Source organism: Amblyomma americanum, chromosome 1, assembly GCF_052857255.1.
Source record: "Amblyomma americanum isolate KBUSLIRL-KWMA chromosome 1, ASM5285725v1, whole genome shotgun sequence".
NCBI lineage: Eukaryota > Metazoa > Arthropoda > Arachnida > Ixodida > Ixodidae > Amblyomma > Amblyomma americanum.
In genome coordinates this window covers 388,414,995-388,435,119 of record NC_135497.1, presented here as the reverse complement: position 1 = coordinate 388,435,119, position 20,125 = coordinate 388,414,995, and the positions used below count along the sequence as shown (strand labels likewise).

The 20,125-nt window shown below is 47.7% G+C and overlaps 1 protein-coding gene across 1 annotated transcript in view; it reads right to left on the bottom strand.

The window, feature by feature from the left end:
- The window catches only part of LOC144115701 (cytochrome P450 4C1-like), an 80,493-nt gene that overhangs the window by 36,188 nt on the left and 24,180 nt on the right, over positions 1-20,125 (bottom strand). The window contains exon 2 of the mRNA XM_077650174.1: positions 1,471-1,580. Within this exon, the coding sequence (XP_077506300.1) occupies positions 1,471-1,580 (110 nt within the window). The remainder of the gene's footprint in view (positions 1-1,470; positions 1,581-20,125) is intronic.

Sequence of the window (20,125 nt, the reverse complement as noted above, 5' to 3'; positions counted from 1 at the left end):
GAGGGTGAGGATGCCCTCATGAGGGCTCGCCCTCGTGAGGCTGCCCATCTCTGCTCGCACCTGGAGTCGAATGTCTTTTAGGTCGATGTTGTTACGTTGAAAAGCCTTTAGTAAGAACGGGGACGTGCCACACGTCCGATGTGTGCTGCGGGTACCTTGCGAGTACAACATTTGATCTCTTCGGTTTCCGCTCGCTCCTTCAACGATTTCACGGCTCTACTCCCGTTACAATACTGGCACCAAACTATATGAATTCAGAAGCTTTGCTACGCACGACCCAACGCAGGTTATATGTCTACGCGTTGGTACAACTTCCTTATGATTACGTTTAAACACGTTATCTGCATAGTGTTCATGCATACTTCAATAACCGATGCTCTATGTCATTGCTTGCGTTGAAAGGCTAAGGCAGCAGTGGTGTGCTACTCTTCAGGGGCTTTCAGATCGCTACGTTTTGTTGCTGCTCTCGATAGAACAGGCATTTTAACGAAATGTATGGAGACTGGGCTTTTTGAGTGACCCGAGTGCGCGCCCACCGCTGACCTTTCGCTCTTTTGAGAAACCCATCGCGGGTGTCCGCGTGGCTTGTCCTCCTTTCCAAGGGAACCTCCTTCGAGAACCGCCGTGAATCACCCTCCTATCCGTTCTTCCGTTTTCGCCCTGGCGTCCCCATTGTGTCACTCCACTCCGAGTGACAGCTGGGTGCGTTGTTTCGGCGAGAAGTCCCGAGCGGGAAGGGAACGCTGAGACCGCCACCGACTCGGGCAGCAGAAATGTGCGTAGAGTTCGTCTCCCGGGGGCCCCGGCCTTTGCCGGGGGGACCAAGAACGCGGGCGGTTTAACGCGCGCACCTGTATGTATGCTAGGGTCTGGACCTGAACGGAGTCCTGTTGACCGCATGTGCGGCGCTGACGCTTCAGGGTCGAGAGGTCCTGATTCGTCTGGTTCTCCGTCATCATAGGCCATTGCCGGTGACGACGCGCGATGAGCCATCGACGCGCGACCTGCTTCGCCAAGATGCGCTCCGCGCATTCCCCATCCTCCCTCATCTTGTATCGAGCGCGATTTAACCCTTTGATTGGCCGTGCGGCATCTGATCGCCCTTGGGTGTGCCGTCACGCGTGTTTTGTTTTTACTTTGCGCGCGCGGCTCCGTGGACCCGCTTCCGGGTGCTGGGGCAGGGCTATGGGTTGTACTGAGGTCTGGGGGTTTTAGCAGCGTTTTGCAATGTAGTTTACTGTGTAATACGCACTTGTTCTCTCAAATAACTGCGCCTTCCTTCCCTCAGAGCGAGAGCGCAGGCGCGCGGCGAACTCTGGCTGTGCTTTCAGCTTGCTTTAGCCCGAACCCGCGCTATGTAGACGAAGTGCCACTCACTTAACACCCGTCAATGGTAAACACCACAAATGAGCTAAGATTTCAAACCCCACATTTACACTAATAAGAAAACTGACGTGGCTCTTGACTTACCTCTGCGTCTTCGGGATTTTGTATGATGACGAACGGGGACACACCAAGGTATGTCTTGAACGTTCGGTTCTTGTACATTTCGCATAATGCTCGCAGTAGATAGGAGAATTCTGCGATTAGAAACAAACAGATTACAAAGACTAAATTGTTGTTCTTCAACAAAGAAAATGTATTTGTCGGAGTTGCAAAACGTCCGCAACACTTCGTGGGACGAACGGTTGTTAGTGTTCGGTCTAAAAAAGCGAAACCAGGTGTTAGGGGAACTTGCCATATCCGCCGTGATGTACCTAATCTGTAAGCAAATAAATAGTAAATAACACTTGTAACGCGGTGGAAATTCCTGTGAAAACTGACAGTAGTTATAAAAATGTGATCGATGTAACGGCAAGCACAACTCAAACACTCTAGACCCAGTTATGGCTCAAGTCATTTTTTATGAATAACCTAAACGGCACAATAACAGGTAAATGTGAACAAAAAGGTTTGGAAATTGTGCTGGATGTATTCGTACATTTTGTTAAAGGGGCCACTAGTACTCACCTACAAATGCGTTTACTTGTCTTTCCAGCTTCGGAATTGTAATTTCTGCTCTGTGTTTATGATAAAGAAAACAGTGTGAAAGCAAGGTAAATCGCAGTAAAAACACTTCCCAGTCCTAATTTGTTTCATAAACACGGTTTGAGATTAGGAATGATCGGCACAAAGAAAGGCGCCAGAAATTGGTCCGTAGTAGAAGCGTGGACGCCGTATTTATATAACAAAGGGGTACCTTTAAGCCAGTGATTATTCTTTAATTTGTGCATTCATAAAAAGCATTTTTGAGAATAATTGTGAAATGTGACAAAAATGACATGTCGGCTTGCCAGAGGATACCCTAGGCGCATAAAAAAAACGCAAGTGAAACGCTGGTAAGGACTACAAGCGGTTTAATTTCGAAGTTCTTCAATACCGTGTCAACGTTCTTACGAACGGACGTGTCTTTGGCACCCATTTTAACAAGTACTGTTCTAGTCTTGTCGCAACGGCAGCCTTCAGGTGAGACACCCTTAGTCTTGTTGGTTTAGGCTTCTTCAAGCACCATTATGTAGTCTTAGCGCACGGAAGCCATTAAATGTTTCTGAATTTTCAAGAGATAAACTGCAACACCCGTCCTGTATCAAGGCAGTTTATTTATTCATTTAAAATGCTTATCTTCAGCCATAAGTAGGTACGAAAGATACTAAAGAGAGAAAAAAATGATGGAACAACCATTTACATAGAAAATGTAGCGAGTGGTGCTAAATGCGACAGATATTTGCAAATCGTCGCCATTATTTATTATTTACACATATCAAATAGAAAATACCACCGAATAATTCCCTACTGTCCTGGCTTCACTCTCGTTGAAGTCAGTAAAAGTAGACACAATAGTATCTAATGAAATTTAAAGCTTCTAAATGTGGCACTTGCTTCACGGAAGAGGGCAAAATGAGGCGCCCTTACAAAATCACGATATTGCTCATCCTTCCATTGAATGCGCACGAATTTGGCTCAGTGGACATCTGGAAAATCTTCGTACGCCTCAAAAGGGATAATTGTTGGGCCAGTTGGTTCATGATCACACTTGCCAAGCATGTGACAACATGCAAATGCACTCCCAGTTCAACAGAAGCAAAGTGTTGCGCACGTACGCAAGCCAACAAAAACGAAAACTGTACGAAGCTTTCGTCATGCACACGAGAGGTGACAAGTGCTTGAGCGTGCCGTCTCTTAGCTTATCGAGAAAAGAGATAGCCTTTTTAGATATTGACCTGCAAAAGTATCAATCTTATATCATGGTGTTCTTTTAGTTTATTTTATGTGTACTTCCTGTATTTATTGCACTTTCGCATGAAATGCACTTAGTTGTAAGTTCGGTGCTGTGTGTGTTGCTTCTCTCTATATTGTCCCGTTTTTCGCGCCGTTTTCAGTCTTGATTGGTAAGCCTATTCGAGTGACAGACATTCTACTAAGACTGAACCTTGCCTTGGGACACTGATTTTCGCGCCTTCTCGACTGCTTTCTGTTTCACCAAGGCTCACTTCGCAAATGTTTTCCCTGCTTAGAAGAAGCTTATCTGGTTGACTTTAAACTCGGTAGTTGCGAACATATTCCTAACTACATTGGCTAAATATCAAGTTAATATGATAGCGCCTTTAAAAGTTAGGGGGCGCTAAGTAGCAAAATTATCCGTTTTGCGTTGTGTCGCGTTTTGCCGCACTCTCCCCTATCCCATTTCTATGGACCACAACAGGAGTGTGCGACAAGTGTTGTGGACCGCACAAGCATGCTTTGCGTTGTTTTTTCCTCGGCCAGCACACAGAACCAATCGAACTTCGGGAAGCAACGAATGTGGAAAAAGCAACGCCCCTGTGCTAGTGAAGCGGACCGTATGTATAAAACAGGTTGCATCAAACATCGTTTCTTAGTGTTCCCTGTGCGCGGGAAACACTGCACCTTGCTAATGTAAGTCCACAGAACGCCAAAGCACAAACACCCTTATTATACAGAATGGGGCCACGAGGCCTTCTGTCTTCCTTATTCTCATATTTATATTTTAATTCGCATTCAGAGAATATTCCTGTAAGCCGGGCAGCAGACAATTGGGAGGGCGGAGCGCGTTTTGGGTTTTTTGTCGGCGCCTCGACCTTCCCACTGCTTAGATGGTACAGAGAATTCCCCCTTCTTATAGCATTATTTCCAGCCCCTCTTCTTAGTATGCCACGGAAGGGTACCTTAGGCGTCGTCACATTTCTATCACCTTGCAACGCCTCCACTTCGCTGGCGGTCGCCTTAGAGGTAAAGACGTCCACGAAACAATGGAACACAGGGAACACCGTCAGCACTGGAGAGCGAGGATGTAGTGAGCTGACACGGTTTGTCAGCGCCGGCACAAAAAGGCAAAACCTGCGCTTAAGGCGTCCTGCATGCCGTAATTATGCGTTGCCAACCCCAACGGTCTTGTCTGTTTTTGTACTCGCCCATCGCGCAGCAAAGTTAAATACTCGAATGAAACTGTGCGCAGTCTGTCGTGACGGATTTTGAACACTGCAGTAGCAGTGCACGATCAGAGGGGAGGAAAGATGAGAAGAAAACCATCACGCGAGGGGTCTAGGTTGCAGACAGCAACGTTGCGGAGCGTTAACGGTGAAACCTGACAACTACGGCATGCACTTCACGCAGACATTTGTCACAGATCTTTCAACTAGCAACTGCTGTGGCTGATATCTTTAGTTTTACCACCGGGCACATAACGAGGCTACGGCACTTGACGCCTGTGAAAGAAGGCCGGCTTTCTGCGCAAAGAAAGGCACAGGAATACTTGTATACCTTATTCTAGGGGTAAATTAATTGCTCTGCATTTCGCAGCAGAAGAGAGATATTATGGGCAAGAGACAACATGCATAAAAGATGCGCGTCGTGACCAGACCTTCGACCGTCGTATGTTACACTGAGTGCTAAAAAGCAATGACTGATCCTTTCCACTTTCTTGCTAAAATGATACTCGTGAACAATTGACCGACAAAAGTGCGAAGCAGCGCCACTCCTAGGCATTATTGTGGATGTGCAACATATTATAAGCAGCGAAAGGTAGTCTTGAAACACAATCGAAATGAGTACTTGCAATAGGTGTAGTATTCAAGACTAACGGCAAGCGAAGAGATAAAAAAAAAAACGAGCAAAGTTGACATATCTCTAACGGAATCAACCCACGATGCTTTGACACTTGTTGTGACTATTCAGAAGGGCTCCGCATGTGAAATGGTCTTAACCAGAGTTTGGCCCTTAGCTGGGTCAGTTCGGAAACAACAAAGTTTGAGATACATACTGGTTATCGCGGAATGCGCTGATTTGTTCCACTGTGCTACAAAGCCCGAGGTCCGGGTTTGATTCCCGTCCGCGACATCCGCATTACTATGCAACCTAGATGTAAGAAGCATTTCATACTTAGTCCAGGTCACTGCTTATGCATACGCCATGCGCAGCGCCCATATAGGGGCACCACTGAAATCCTCCTAGCGGCAGCCGTTGGAACCGTAGGCGGGCCGCTCGCCGCGGCTTCCCGCTGCCACTGCAAGCTTGGCCGTGATGCGCGCGCGTCAATTGCTGCCCGTGGGCGTCCTGCACAGTTAATTTTGAAGCAGAAACATACGCAAGGGAATCGTACTGCATGAGAGTCGAGCTGTAGCTGATGCTACATCTCACAGGGACGATAGCATTTGCCGCAGGCGAACGTCGCCGAGCCTTGATAGACGACTAGCTAATCATGGTATGCCGCCTCTCCCGATAGGCGTTTACCCAACGAGAAAGCTTTATCATTTGTTTATCATGCGTACAATTTTAACCATTTACATTGAAAGCGTAGATTTCTCGAGTGTTGAGGCTGTGGCATCGGACGTGTGATTAATTGACGCAGGAACGGTGTTTGTGAAAATAGCGATAATAAAGCTGGGAAAAACGAACGCTCTTAATTATTCGCAAGCAAAATTAACTGCTAATTTTCTTAGATGGTAACTACGTATTTGCTGCTGAACTAAAATGAAATAAGCCTCCATTTCACGTGCGTCACTATATTCATCGCTTGATGGAATGTTGACAGATGACATATTGTAGCAATTGAGTTTGCTATTAACGTGTAAAAGCAAATTATTCAAATTATTTATATCAGAGTAATTCCAATGTCGCTGGTGAATAGCACGATCAGCCTGATAAGAAGGCACATAAATGAACCCTGTGCCGAAAGAATTGTGTGCCATAAGTATGCCGTGCGCACATTTTAAGTGCTCGCTCGTTACAAGCGCGGAGTGAATGTTTGCTCTTCTCAGGGTAAGCAGTTGAGAGCCATATGCCAAAAAGGAATATTTCTGAAACGGTGCCCATCTGACAAGAGCAAACGGTTTCTATTTTAATCTTTCCGTTTAAAGGGTGGGTGCGTTCGCTTAGAGCAGATAAGGGTGGCTTTCTAGGCGCGCAATGCCCAATGTACAGCACGTAAGAGCAAGTCCATTTGGGTCTGATCTATTCCATCTCATCACTAAACATCATGAATAGAGTCTAACAGCATTACCAAGCAGTACCAAAGCAAACGAAGCTGCGTAAAGTTCGTGAAACTCTACATGGCGCGTACATGACAATATGCGACGGCTTTAGGCACTATAGCTGCAAACTTCAGGCTCTTTGGACTAGCATGAAGTCATATTACAAAGCTCTCACGAGCCATGTAACGTCGCTAGAGTACAGCGCTCACAAATGCGGGTACAATAACACAACCGCTTGATCTCCAGTGGCCGTTTTAATAAAGAGTGCAGCAGGCCCGGCAGATTATCAACATGAGAATAGTAAAGAGTGCCAACCAATGTTTTTAAATTAACAGGCTGCATTTAGTTGTAACTTATATGATGAGTGACAGTCAGTGCCACGAGCCGCCGCAGTGGCTCAGTGGTTATGGCGCTCGGCTGCTGGCCCGAAATACGCGGGTTCGATCCCGGCCGCTGCGGTCGAATTTGGATGGAGGAGAAATTGAAGAGGCCCGTATACTGTGCGATGTCAGTGCACGTTAAAGTACCCCAGGTGGTGGAGATTTCCGGAGCCATTCACTACGGTGTCCCTAGGGCATAGCCTCAGTCGCTTTGGGACGTTAAACTCCCACAAAACCACAAAAGTCAGTGCCGTGATAGGTGCGGGTACGCCATCTTGTGTGGTGCACTCTTTCAGCCGTCACCTGGTTCTCGATATAGGTAACTGATTGTTAGAAGCATACACAAGAAGTCAGCCACTCAAAGCTTGGCTCCGCGCCCCAGGCCTTTCTCGCATCGACTTTCTTTTTCTTTAAAAGCGCACTTACATCGAAAGGCGGGAGACCTGTCGCATTTGCCCGTTTTGCACCTTGCGAGCCATAACTAGGCGACCAGGCGTGAAAACGACCAATGGATAGGGGGGGGGTGTAGAAAGACAAGGAAGGCAGTACACACTCCAGCATGAAAACTGAATACTACGCAACCTTTTATTTTTCACGCGAACAGCCACGATCTACCGCCGTCGAACGAAGGCGCGGAGAGGACACAAGAGCATGTTCCTGGGGAGTTTTAAAAGTTTTCGAGCAGCCAGCTACGCAGAAGTGCGTTCCTTTACGTCACTGAAGACTTACATGAAAAAAGATTCGCGACTAATCAATACTCCACAAGATGTAAGCTATCAAAACACAAGCGCATCGTGAAAGCGCGTTGAAAAGAGCGGGGAAATCGGCAGACGCGGCCCGCTCACGCTTCGCGGACTTGCCAACAGGCAGCGCGGCCATCGTCATGCGTATGGCGTATACACTGCAAAACAGTACCCGGCTGTTTCACCTAAAATGTTCTGCAATTTTTAAAAGTAGGCTTTTTGAGTAAGAAGCGGGCTTTATTTTTTTGGCGTGACATTGTCAATTGTGTACCGCATCGATATACACCAAAGACATTCTAAATAGTAAGCTGTGTAACAAATATTGCTTAAATAACCTTTGAACTATTACTTTCAGTCTCCTGATTTGCTGTGAGACGTGTTGTTCATGGTAAGTAATATCCATATAAGTTTTTTAGAATTTCGAAAGCAGAGTTACTCTCGGCGCTGTGGCACAATAAATTTTGTCTATATGGACGATTTACGTGCAATGAAGGAGTTGGTTTTGCATGCAAGCTTCTCGACAGCGCATGCATTTCGGCGCGATGCAACCAAAATGTGTTGGGCTACAACGTCGAGGGTAACTGCATTATCAAAATTCTGAAAATTTATGCGGATATTACTCACGGTGGGCTACACGCCTCTTAATAAATAAGGATACTAGCGGTATTAGTTATAAAGTTAACTACTAAGTACTAACTAATCAGCCTACTAATTGGCATACCAAACTACATTCGGATGCGCTACACCGCTGACAATGCTATGTCAAAAAAAGTGGTCTTCTACCCAAAAAGCCAATATTTTTAAATTTTTGGAACGTATTAGGTGGAACATCCGGTATATTGGACGTACCTTAAACAGTCTTTCCAGTCAGCATCGGCACAGGAGACATTGTTGAAATACAATGATAATCAGGCGCGCTGAAAAAGTTGGGGTTACAGCAATTGTACAAAAATCAGATTACTCTAAAGGAGACCCTCCCCCATACTCTTAATTAGGTTTAACTTTACAAGCAGCTTCCGAACGACCCAACACACCAAACAGCGGCCGAAGTAGAGGTCAGTCGCTGTCACTCTCTAACATGCAGCCAAATGACCGACGCAGTCTTACAATCAATGGTGCTCAACAACCAAGTTCACGGCCAATTTTATTTCGTTTCCAAAATGGGACTCTGGCAGTCGAGTCGTAACCAGCAATGAATATGTGATGGAAAAAATATCTTGTTCTGTTAATTTTTTCATGAATGACTTCCTTACTAATTTGCATTCGTACATCAAGGGCAGGAGTCATTCCCTTCAGGAGATTTCCAACTTGACTATTTCCTCAAGAGGCCTTCTGGCGGCCATAGATGTTCGCCCTTTGTAAGCAAAAACCTCGCATGCAGACGGCATAGTGACGACACTGGCAGCCTTAGGAAACTCTAAATCCTCGATAAGTATGGACAGCAGCACCCTCCATCGCCTTTTATCTTGTTCTAAAGATCAATAATTTTGAATTAGAAAAAAAAGCACTACCCACAGATAAGAACTGCGATGGGAGAAAAAATGATTTGTAACAAAGCAAGGATCTTTGTGGCCTCACCAAAAATCCTCGTCTTTTTCTGTAAGCGTTTTCTAAACGACATCATTCTAGTATGAAAACTTAATGAAGCAAGTGGACATCATTTCGGGAATTATTAAGCCGCTTCCATAAACTAGGTATGTTAAGAATATCTCTGACTTGAGGATTGGTTTTCTATACGCGAAGATATCAGTAGCTGGTAACTAACCACCTGAATGCAAATACAATACTGCCCATTATTCCCCAATACAGAAAGCATACGGATAGATTTAATATTGCTACGGTTGTGCTTGTGCTTGGAACGCTCGTGCTTGGTGCGCTCGCGCTTGGAACGCGAAGAGGACGAAGTGCGTTTCGGCTGCTGGGCTTCGCGTGCCCGGTTGTTCGGCTGCGTGGCTGTAAGCTGTTTCCCTGTAAATATATTTTTCCCTTTTGGTGTGCACATCTTCACGTTACATTATTGGTGGAGGTGCTGGGTACAGCCACAGCAAGCACGGAACTTCGCAGCGGTCGTCAGCTCGCCGGCTCTTCAACCATGACCAGCGAAGGGGCCGCTCCGTCGGCGTCCGCCAACCCGGCGTTCATCATTGCCCATCCGAGAGATCCTGGGACCTTCAACGGAACGGACGGCGTCGACGTGGAGGACTGGCTCGCAATGTACGAGCGCGTGAGCACACACAACAGGTGGGACCCGACCCTAAAGTTGGCCAACGTCATCTTCTACCTGACGGGCACTGCCAGGGTATGGTTCGAGACCCACGAGGATGAACTCACCAGCTGGGATCTCTGCAAGCGCAAGCTTTGTGACCTGTTTGGTAAGCCATTCGGGCGTCAGCTCGCTGCGAAGAAGGAGCTCGCATGCCGTGCACAAACGTCCACAGAGTCCTATGTATCATACATTCAGGACATATTAGCTCTCTGCATGAAAGTCGACGCCACTATGTCAGAGTGCGACAAAGTAGGTCACGTGCTCAAAGGCATCGCAGATGACGCCTTTAACCTTCTTGTATACAAGGACTGCGGAACGGTTGACGCAATCATCAAGGAATGCCGCCGGTTCGAACAAGCGAAGAGCCGCCGAATTTCTCCGCAGTTCACGCGGTTGCCGAATACGACTGCGACGTCGTCCTGTGTAGACTCGACTCCACCGAGCCGTCTGCCGACATCTGAGAGCCTGACACGACTTGTGCGCCAAGAAGTAGAGGCAATGTCCCCCGTTGCGTTTCATCCACCCGCAACAGACAGTACTCCAGCAGTATCCCTTATACAGGCTGTCGTTCGCAAAGAATTTGCCAATCTTGGGATTCAACCTGTTTGCTCAGTTAGTGCCCCATATGCTCGCCGCATGTCCCCGGAGCTCGGTTCTGAACGTGCATACTACCCTCGACGCAGCCGCAATCCAGATGAATGGAGAACACCTGATGACAAGCCCATCTGCTTTAACTGCTCCCGAGTTGGCCACATATCTCGACACTGCCGAAGCCGTCCGTCCTCGACCTACAGCCGCTACCCGCCGGGTTCTGCATATTCCCGCCGCTCTCCCTCGCCCTCGGAAACGACCTCTTCTGGCCACAACGCTCAGACCCCGCTTACCAACCGTTCGTCGTCACCTCAGCGCCGTCGATCTCCATCGCCCCGACCTCGCCGCCCTTCGTCGCCGGCCCCATATGCCCGCTCCCGGTCGGAAAACTGATGGCTGCAGCGTCTGGGGGTGATGCTGCTCTGACGACCCGACCAGAAAACCCTCCTTTAACTCTTCATGCTCATCGGAACATCCTTAACGTCGACGTGGACGGGGTCCCTGTTACCGCTCTGATCGACACTGGAGCGCACGTCTCAGTCATGAATGCTCGTCTTCGCCGTCGCCTAAGGAAAGTGCTCACTCCTGCCCCCTCAACTGTGGTCCGTGTTGCAGATGGCGGTATGTCTATTGTCGTCGGAATGTGTACTGCTCGTGTTTCAATAGCCGGCCGCCATACTTCTGTGCTCTTCACTGTCCTCGAACACTGCCCTCATGACATCATTCTCGGCCTTGACTTTCTCACCGACCATTCCGCCCTTATAGATTGCGCCACAAGCATCGTTCAACTCGCTCTACCTGTTCCTTCAGAGCCACCGGATCCAATTGTTCACCGACTGTGCACCGCCGACTTTGTCCGCCTGGACCCCGATGCCGCCACTTATGTCCGTTTCTCCTCGGTCCCGCCAGTTCCCGATGGTGACTACATCATTACTCCGGTTCCTGATGTGCCCTTTACACGCAGTGTTGCCCTTGCGCATACAGTTGCCACCATGTCGGCAAATCAAGCGTCCCTTCCGGTTCTCAACTTTGCCTCTTACGTTCAGCCGCTCCCACAAGGTATGTCGCTCGCCACGCTGTGCCCTGCTGCCGAATGCGTCGTATCGGCGGTGAGAAGCGTCCCACCCTCGTCGAACTGCCGCGACTCTGACGTCCCACCACCTGATGAATATGCAAAAATGATTGCTGCTGACCTCTTACCAGGGCAAGCTCACGACCTTCGGTATCTTCTGTCGTCTTTTCGCGACATCTTTGACTTCGATGACCGCCCTTTGGCTCGAACATCTGTGGTCACGCATCGCATCAACACCGGTGACGCAGCTCCTATTCACAGACGACCCTACAGAGTGTCCAGTACAGAACGCACCATCATACAGCAAGAGGTGGACAAGATGCTCAGTAAAGACATCATAGAGCCCTCGTCGAGCCCTTGGGCCTCACCAGTTGTGCTGGTTAAAAAGAAGGACGGCAGCTGGCGCTTTTGCGTTGATTACCGGCACCTAAACAACATAACAAAAAAAGACGTCTATCCACTCCCAAGAATAGACGATGCTTTGGACTGCCTTCACGGAGCCAAATTTTTCTCTTCAATTGACCTTCGGTCCGGGTATTGGCAAATCTCTGTTGATGACAATGAGCGCGAAAAGGCGGCATTCGTCACACCGGACGGCTTATATCAGTTTAAAGTTATGCCATTCGGTCTCTGTAATGCGCCAGCTACCTTCGAAAGAATGATGGACTCCTTGCTTCGCGGCTTTAAATGGTCCACATGTCTATGTTACCTCGACGATGTTGTGGTTTTTTCGCCCACGTTTACCACGCACCTCGAAAGACTGGCGAGCATTCTTTCTGTCTTCCGTCGAGGCGGGCTACAGCTCAATTCGTCGAAATGTCAATTCGGTCGCCGCCAACTCACCATTCTCGGACATCTAGTCGACGCTTCTGGTGTCCGCCCGGATCCTGTTAAAGTTAAAGCCGTCAAGGACTTCCCTATTCCCCAGTCGTCTACGGATGTGCGCAGCTTCGTTGGCCTCTGCTCGTACTTCCGCCGTTTCATCAAAAATTTTGCCGGCACCGCTCGCCCCCTGACCGACCTTCTAAAGAAAGACACCCCTTTTACCTGGGGCCCTGCCCAAGAGGAGGCCTTTTCTTCGCTAGTCGACTTACTCACCTCCCCACCTATTCTGGCCCATTTTGATCCGGCGGCTCCGACTGAAGTTCGCACAGACGCCTGCGGTTATGGGATTGGCGCCGTGCTAGCCCAACGTCACCAAGGGCAAGAACGCGTTATTGCATATGCCAGCCGCCTCCTTTCTACAGCTGAGCGAAATTACTCAATTACAGAGCGCGAGTGTCTAGCTCTTGTTTGGGCCGTAGCTAAGTTCCGACCGTACCTGTTTGGCCGTCCATTCTCCGTAGTGACCGATCACCACGCCCTTTGTTGGCTGTCTTCACTGAAAGACCCCACAGGCCGGCTCGGACGTTGGACGTTGCGCCTCCAAGAGTATTCTTACACTGTTCATTACAAGTCAGGGCGTCTCCATCAAGACGCCGACTGCCTGTCTCGGCACCCTGTAGAGCCGCCTGATCCTGGAGACAACGACCTCGGCCCGTGCCTCTTCGCTATCTCCGATCTGGTTAACATCGCGGACGAGCAGCGACAAGACTCTTCCTTGCGTATTCTCATTGATCGCCTCAACTGTGCCAGCCGAGATCCTTCATTGCAACTGTTCGTCATTCAGGATGGCGTCCTATACCGCCGCAACCTTCGTCCTGACGGACCTCCGCTCCTGCTAGTCGTTCCCCAGCGTCTCCGTTCATCTGTCCTAGCGGAACTACACGACCTACCGACCGCAGGCCACCTCGGCGTCTCCCGCACATACGATCGGGTCCGACGCCGCTTCTTTTGGCCTGGTCTGTACCGCTCTGTTCGGCGTTACGTTGCCTCCTGCGACCTCTGTCAACGCAGGAAGAGACCATCAACGTTGCCTGCTGGCCTTCTACAGCCTATTGACGTACCTCTCGAACCATTCTACCGTGTTGGACTCGACCTTCTCGGACCTTTCCCGACGTCCTGCTCCGGCAACCGTTGGATTGCTGTCGCGACCGACTATGCGACCCGGTACGCTATCACGCGTGCGTTACCAACAAGTTGCGCAACCGATGTCGCCGACTTCCTATTGCAGAACGTAATCCTTCACCACGGCGATCCACACCAATTGCTGACGGACCGCGGCCGCTACTTTTTGTCCCGAGTAGTTGACGATATCCTCCGGTCCTGTGGCACGCAGCATAAGCTCACTACAGCTTACCATCCCCAGACGAACGGGCTTACCGAGCGCCTCAACAGGACTCTGACCGATATGCTATCCATGTATGTCTCGCCCGACCACCGCGATTGGGACGTTGCCTTGCCTTATGTAACATTTGCTTATAATTCGTCGCGGCATGATACCACCGGCTATTCTCCTTTCTACCTTCTGTTTGGTCGGCATCCTGCGCTGCCATTGGATACATTACTACCGAGTTCTACTGCCTCGACCACAGAGTATGCACGTGACGCCATCTCCCGAGCAACTATGGCCCGTGAAATCGCCCGAGACCGGCTCACCGCATCTCAGACCTACCAGAAGTCAGTTTACGACCGCCGGCATCGCCCAGTACACTATCCGCCGGGCTCACTCGTCCTCCTTTGGTCTCCTTCTCGCCATGTCGGTCTCTCTGAGAAACTTCTACGTCAGTACAGTGGCCCTTATCGAGTTCTCCGTCAGGTGACCGACGTGACCTACGAGATTACACCTCTTCATGCTCCGACGTCGTCCACTAGCCCTTTGACTGACGTCGTTCATGTAGTCCGTCTCAAATCGTACCACACGCCTGCTACATCATCCACTTAGCACCGGGACGGTGCTTTTGCCGCCGGGAGGTATGCTACGGTTGTGCTTGTGCTTGGAACGCTCGTGCTTGGTGCGCTCGCGCTTGGAACGCGAAGAGGACGAAGTGCGTTTCGGCTGCTGGGCTTCGCGTGCCCGGTTGTTCGGCTGCGTGGCTGTAAGCTGTTTCCCTGTAAATATATTTTTCCCTTTTGGTGTGCACATCTTCACGTTACATTATCTTCACATCAACAGTGACCACTCCAAACACTGCAAAACTAGTACTCTACACTCTCAGGCACACGGATGCCGGAGTATATGTCTAAGCAGAGAGGAGTGTTACCAAGATGCGTGAAACCTGAGGCCGATTTGTCACGGCAGAAATACTCGGAGAAAATTATCGATTACGTACACGATTGAACGCGCCCAAAGCTTTGCCCAGACATCTACTCTGTGAAAGAAAGCACTGAAAGACGACCGCCCTGCACAGAGAAGCCGAATTCCGCCCACAATGGCTCCCTGAGTAATTAACATTCTAAGTCGCCATTTCAATATTATCAGGCAAAGTGATCGGTGGTCCTTAAATTTCAAGGAGCCGCAACGGATAGTGTACGAAACGCACTGGAATTTGATATGCTTTTTTGTCAACGCTAGAACAGATCCGCAAGGTCGTTCAAGGTGGGTGCTACCCATGCGGAAAACCCCGTTGCAAAGTCCGCGTATAAATTTCTTTCATCAAACTGGCCAAATTCAAGTTATTTCGTTTTGTCTTCTAAAGAAACACCTCGGCTGTGATTCAAATAATTTCGATTTACTAACTTTTACTGTGACGTTCATCATTGCGCCTTTGGCTTAAAAATTCCAAAGTTCCCATGTCATCCCTATCCCATTTTCCCTTTCCAAACACCTGTGTCTGCCACTCCAAAACTTCGAAAACTTTCGGGCCAATCTCCTGTCGGGCTTCCCTAACACGTATATCAAGCAACAAAGGTAATCATATTTCATGCATAAGTTTGTCAGACTCGCCCATTGTCATGAACGCTACTCCTGAGAGATTTTCCTGCTGGAAACCAACGCCTTAGGATATTGCACCATTCATTGGATTTGCGCAACGAACAGCTGAGGACGCAGGAGCTTCCCATTGAGGACTTCTGCAATTCCCCGTAAGTTAGTGGGACTCCAGGCGTTTTTTTCTCAGTGACTTCCTCTTTTGTACCAACGGGTTAACCTACAATTCTCTCCGTAGAAGACGCCTTTAATCCCTTCAGGATTTAGCTCACTGGATCCAAGCGGCAGCCACGTGGTATATGCCTTTCTTCGTCCCTTAGTTTATTCGACCACTCCTTGCTTGCCTTTGTTTAAATTCAATGATGTTCAAATTTTTAGCTGATTTTTTATTTTTATTTTTAAATTTTCTTACACATTTTAATGTGTACACATTTTGCTGACATCGTACTCACATCTTACTGACATTTTGTCACACATTTTAATGACATTTGCCAAGTACAAATCCGTGATTGATTTAACCCTCGAGACCATACCGGTATCGAATGTACACATACTGTGCCAAGCCTCTTATTGTTAATGTGGTCGTTTATATTTGTTTTTTGCTACATTTCCTAAATAATTTTTGGTCTTGTTTCTCGCTCTTTCTTCTCATCAGGCATACCACATTATTTCAGCAGTTTTATTTTTAATTTTATTTTATGATCTAAAATGAAACATGCTTGGGCTATATAAAAACGAATATTGCAAGAGCTTCATAATTTGAGCTGATTAGCTAATTCGGTGGAATTAAAAAATATGCTCAGAGCCGCGCCTCTCGGCGGCGAAAATATGTTGCTGATTTCACCTACCTGCCGTACACCACTTTACGGGACACGAGATAGCCTACGAGACACATAACAATTATCATCATCAACTTAACTAAGTCCACTGCAAAACAAAGGCCTCTTCCTTATCTTTCCTATTTGCTCTGTCCTGTGATAGCTGCGGCCACCTTATCTTCGCTAACTTCTTAATTTCATTCACCCAGCCGAACTTCTCCCACCCGCTGCTACGCTTGCCTTACTTTGGAATCCATTACGTTATCCATAAAGATCATTGGTTTTCTTGCATTCGCATTACATGCCCTACACGTATGCATTTTCTTCTCTTGATTCTACGCGATACCCTGCGATAGAAGAGGAAAGCTGAGCTCGTTTAAAAAAATGTGTCTCCAAAGCACTCGGGAAAACATATCCATTGATCTGCGAAATAGACAGACGCGTGCTGCCTCTGAGTAGAACTATTACACTAGTTCGTTTAAGAAAGTGTCCCAGCGTGTTCTGTCTTAACAACCTCACACCTCCGAGCAGATTGCAGCAAGACGGTTCGCAATTGAAGCGTGAAATTTATCAGGTAGACGAAGACAGCTGATTGAGCAATAATCATGGTTGTTTAGGCCTCCATAAAGACATAGGCGTCGCACACACACACAAACGCGCGCACGCACGCACATATCAATCTAAACAAGGGGTCGGACGTCTGACCTGAGCTATATTAAAAATGCAATTCTCGAGATTAAGTAATCAATGGTTTCTCCTCCCACCAAAGGTAGCTCCTCCAAGGTGGTGTACAATGTCTTCTAAAACCCGTTTCGGGAGATCTATGGTATAAAATTATTTTTGGAATCCTTATTGTGTTCTTTCGAGAGTTTTGAACAACAGCGGATTTATTTGGCCTTGAATATTCTTTTAGGACACGTGCATGGAAGACACTTTTATTGCCTTCTTGTAACCAAACTATACGTGTTTGTTTTTGGGCGGAAATCATAGCAGCATTTTTTAGGCGGCTCATGCGCAACCAACTTGCTGAGTAGCTGGGCGCATCCACAATGGAAACTCAGCGCATGCGCAGCCCGCACCGAAGGATGCCACATCGCGAGCGGGCAGCTAGAAGCAGCGAGGCGGGCGAAGGGAATGGCTCGCTTATTCACAGGCATGGATAGAGCATGAGTTTCTTCCTTTTTCACTGAAGTGCTGAATGCACTTGCTCTCTTCTTAGGATATTGGTCCACTACGCTTACGTTCCCTTCCAGTTGTCGCATTACGGATGGAACGAGAATACTCGCAGTTTTCTGTCTTCCTTGAACCGGAACTGAAGCGGGAGAAAGAGTGTGCTACGCCCGCAGCCTGTAATGCTGTTAAGCCAAGCCGGGCGAGCACTCAGCGTCTGATTCATGATATTTTTGACCCATTTTGAAACGAGCTTTTCGCTTCACTGTTTTGTGTTTTTGTTCTGATCTCTTGAGCAGGAAATTTGCAGATCAAAGAGAAGCCGTCGCCGGAAGAGATCATCAACGCGCCACACCGACATTAGAGTCTTTTGTTCTCATTTCAGAGGATGAGACTGAGAAGTTTAGATACAGCGCAGCGAGCTATAGAAATGAATATTATGCGTCTAACGATAAGGTGAGGAAAAGGTCACTGTTGACCAGGGAGCAAACGTATTTAATATCTTATCTGGAATCGAGAAGAAGACGTGCATGGGCAGGGAATGTAATTCAAGAGAAGATTATCTACGGTCCCTTAGCGTAGCGGAGCAGATTTGAAGAATGCAAGCGTATCAGGGGGCCACCCAGAAACAGGTGGGCGGATGAAGTTATGAAGTTTGTGAGGATAAGGGGAGCGCATGTGGCACAAGATAGAGTTTATTGGCTGGGTATGAGAGAGGCCGACTAGGGTTCTATACTGAGCAAAAGGAATGTAAAATAAAATGCGTTTGCACAGGCAGGGGCATCTTGTTTTTCAATCCTTTTCCTCACCCCAGCATAATTGTTGTCCTGTAGCGGATGTGGTTTGGCCGATGATGACGGTGATACCTTGCGAAGTCACAGGCGCTGTCATATGTTTCAGCCCCGAATGGAGTTTTTAGCTGCTTGTGTTGTAATGCATATTGCGTTGCGTTCTGCGTTGACAAAAAACATTCGTGCGTGCAATAGAAAAGAGCGACATGCTGACGTCAACTGACTCAGTGCCTATACACATAAAAAGGAGCAACTTTGAAGCTGCTCTTCTCACTGGATAGTGGTTCGTGTTTATTGGCCATTATAGTATGTCCCTTTCGTATGTATCTCCAGCACTCCCCATTCTAATGTGTGTAAATTCTTCAGTCAAAATTTGTAGTTTTGTGCAATTTTTTACAGGTGTGTTTTTCGTTAGAACGTAAGAGCGCAGCCTTAAAACCACGTGAGAATAACAACGCGGCAATCCCCGTATAGTTCGAAAAATGCGGATGTTTGCAGGTTTCGCACTTTCCCTGTAGCTGAGGAAAGTTATGTCCATCCTTAGGGCAGACAATCGCCATTTTTTGGGCAAAAGTCAGAGTGCGCGCCTGTCGACGTAGCGCCAGGCTTGGCTTGCTCCCTAGAAATCTTCATCGTCGCTGCATCATGTTTTAGCGCCTTGGTTTTACTTGGGGTCGAAATGAATGGGAATGTCCACAGTGCCGGTTTCCAAGGGAGCGAGCCGCGTCTTGTGGAGCAGCCGCCAAATTTCGAAACGCACCTTTGCACCTCACAAGTTGGCGACTCTCTTACGTCAGTTTTTAGAGACTAAATGGGACTGTTTGAAGACCAAGTAACTGCTTTCGTGAGCGTAGAGCCTGTGCTAATAAAGCAGCATTACAGGGGAAATAGCGTGCAAAACCACTGTCTGGTGGCTTGTTTTTAGGGTGTATGAGAGTCTAAATTTATTTTGTTTTAGTTAATGTGTATGTACCCGAACGCTACGACGGCGACCTTTTAACAAATATGATGTTGCTTAGCAGCTATTGAAAATGCTGAAGAGATTGTGTGATGTTTTGAGTAGTTCAGCTGAATTTGACAATGTCATGTTAAAGTTGACTAACTGACATATTTTAAATGAGTGCATAAGGGGGATATCTCTTTGAAGCCGTTGAACCGTCAAAAGCAACACGGTTTAGCTGCTGTGATTTTTCACTTAAGCTAGTCCAAAGTTGCTTCAGTAATATTATATAGTGCTTGAACTCAGTTTGATATATCGTCATCTGAAATGGGAGCCGTGTGCTGCAATTTCTTTTCATTGCGATACTCATTCACAAGTCTCAGTACAATATTTTTCAAGAGTTCAGCAGCTGTTAGTGGTGATCGGGAAAAAATTTCGTCTACAGGGACATATTCAGTGCAAGTTTGCGTGTGCTTTCGAGCATAACAAAGATATTGTTTTGAAAACGTTTGTTTTCATTTACGTGCACAACTAGCAGTTGATGCTAACATGAAGCTTGCAGCATTGTTTTCTCAATGCAGTGTGCAAGCTTGGTGTAAAAAGACACCGCTTATATTCCACAGCAGAGAACTGGGAGGGCTCGCGAGCGCAAGAAGCTTGTAACGGTCTTACATTACTCGTCCTTAATAAACATGAAGCTTGCAGCATTGTTTTCTCAATGCAGTGTGCAAGCTTGGTGTAAAAAGACACCGCTTCTATTCCACAGCAGAGAACTGGGAGGGCTCGCGAGCGCAAGAAGCTTGTAACGGTCTTACATTACCCGTCCTTAATAAGAATTCCGACCTGCCTAGATTGGGATTGGTAAGGTCTTAGTGCAACTGACCTATAAACGGGGTTCTCGCCCGTGCCTGCAAGTTTGATTACAGGCCGTCTATTGACCTTAAATTATGCGAGCCCTTTGAATTATTCGCAACTTTGCAAAGTTGGTAATCGGCTATTTTTAACGCTTTTAATGCACT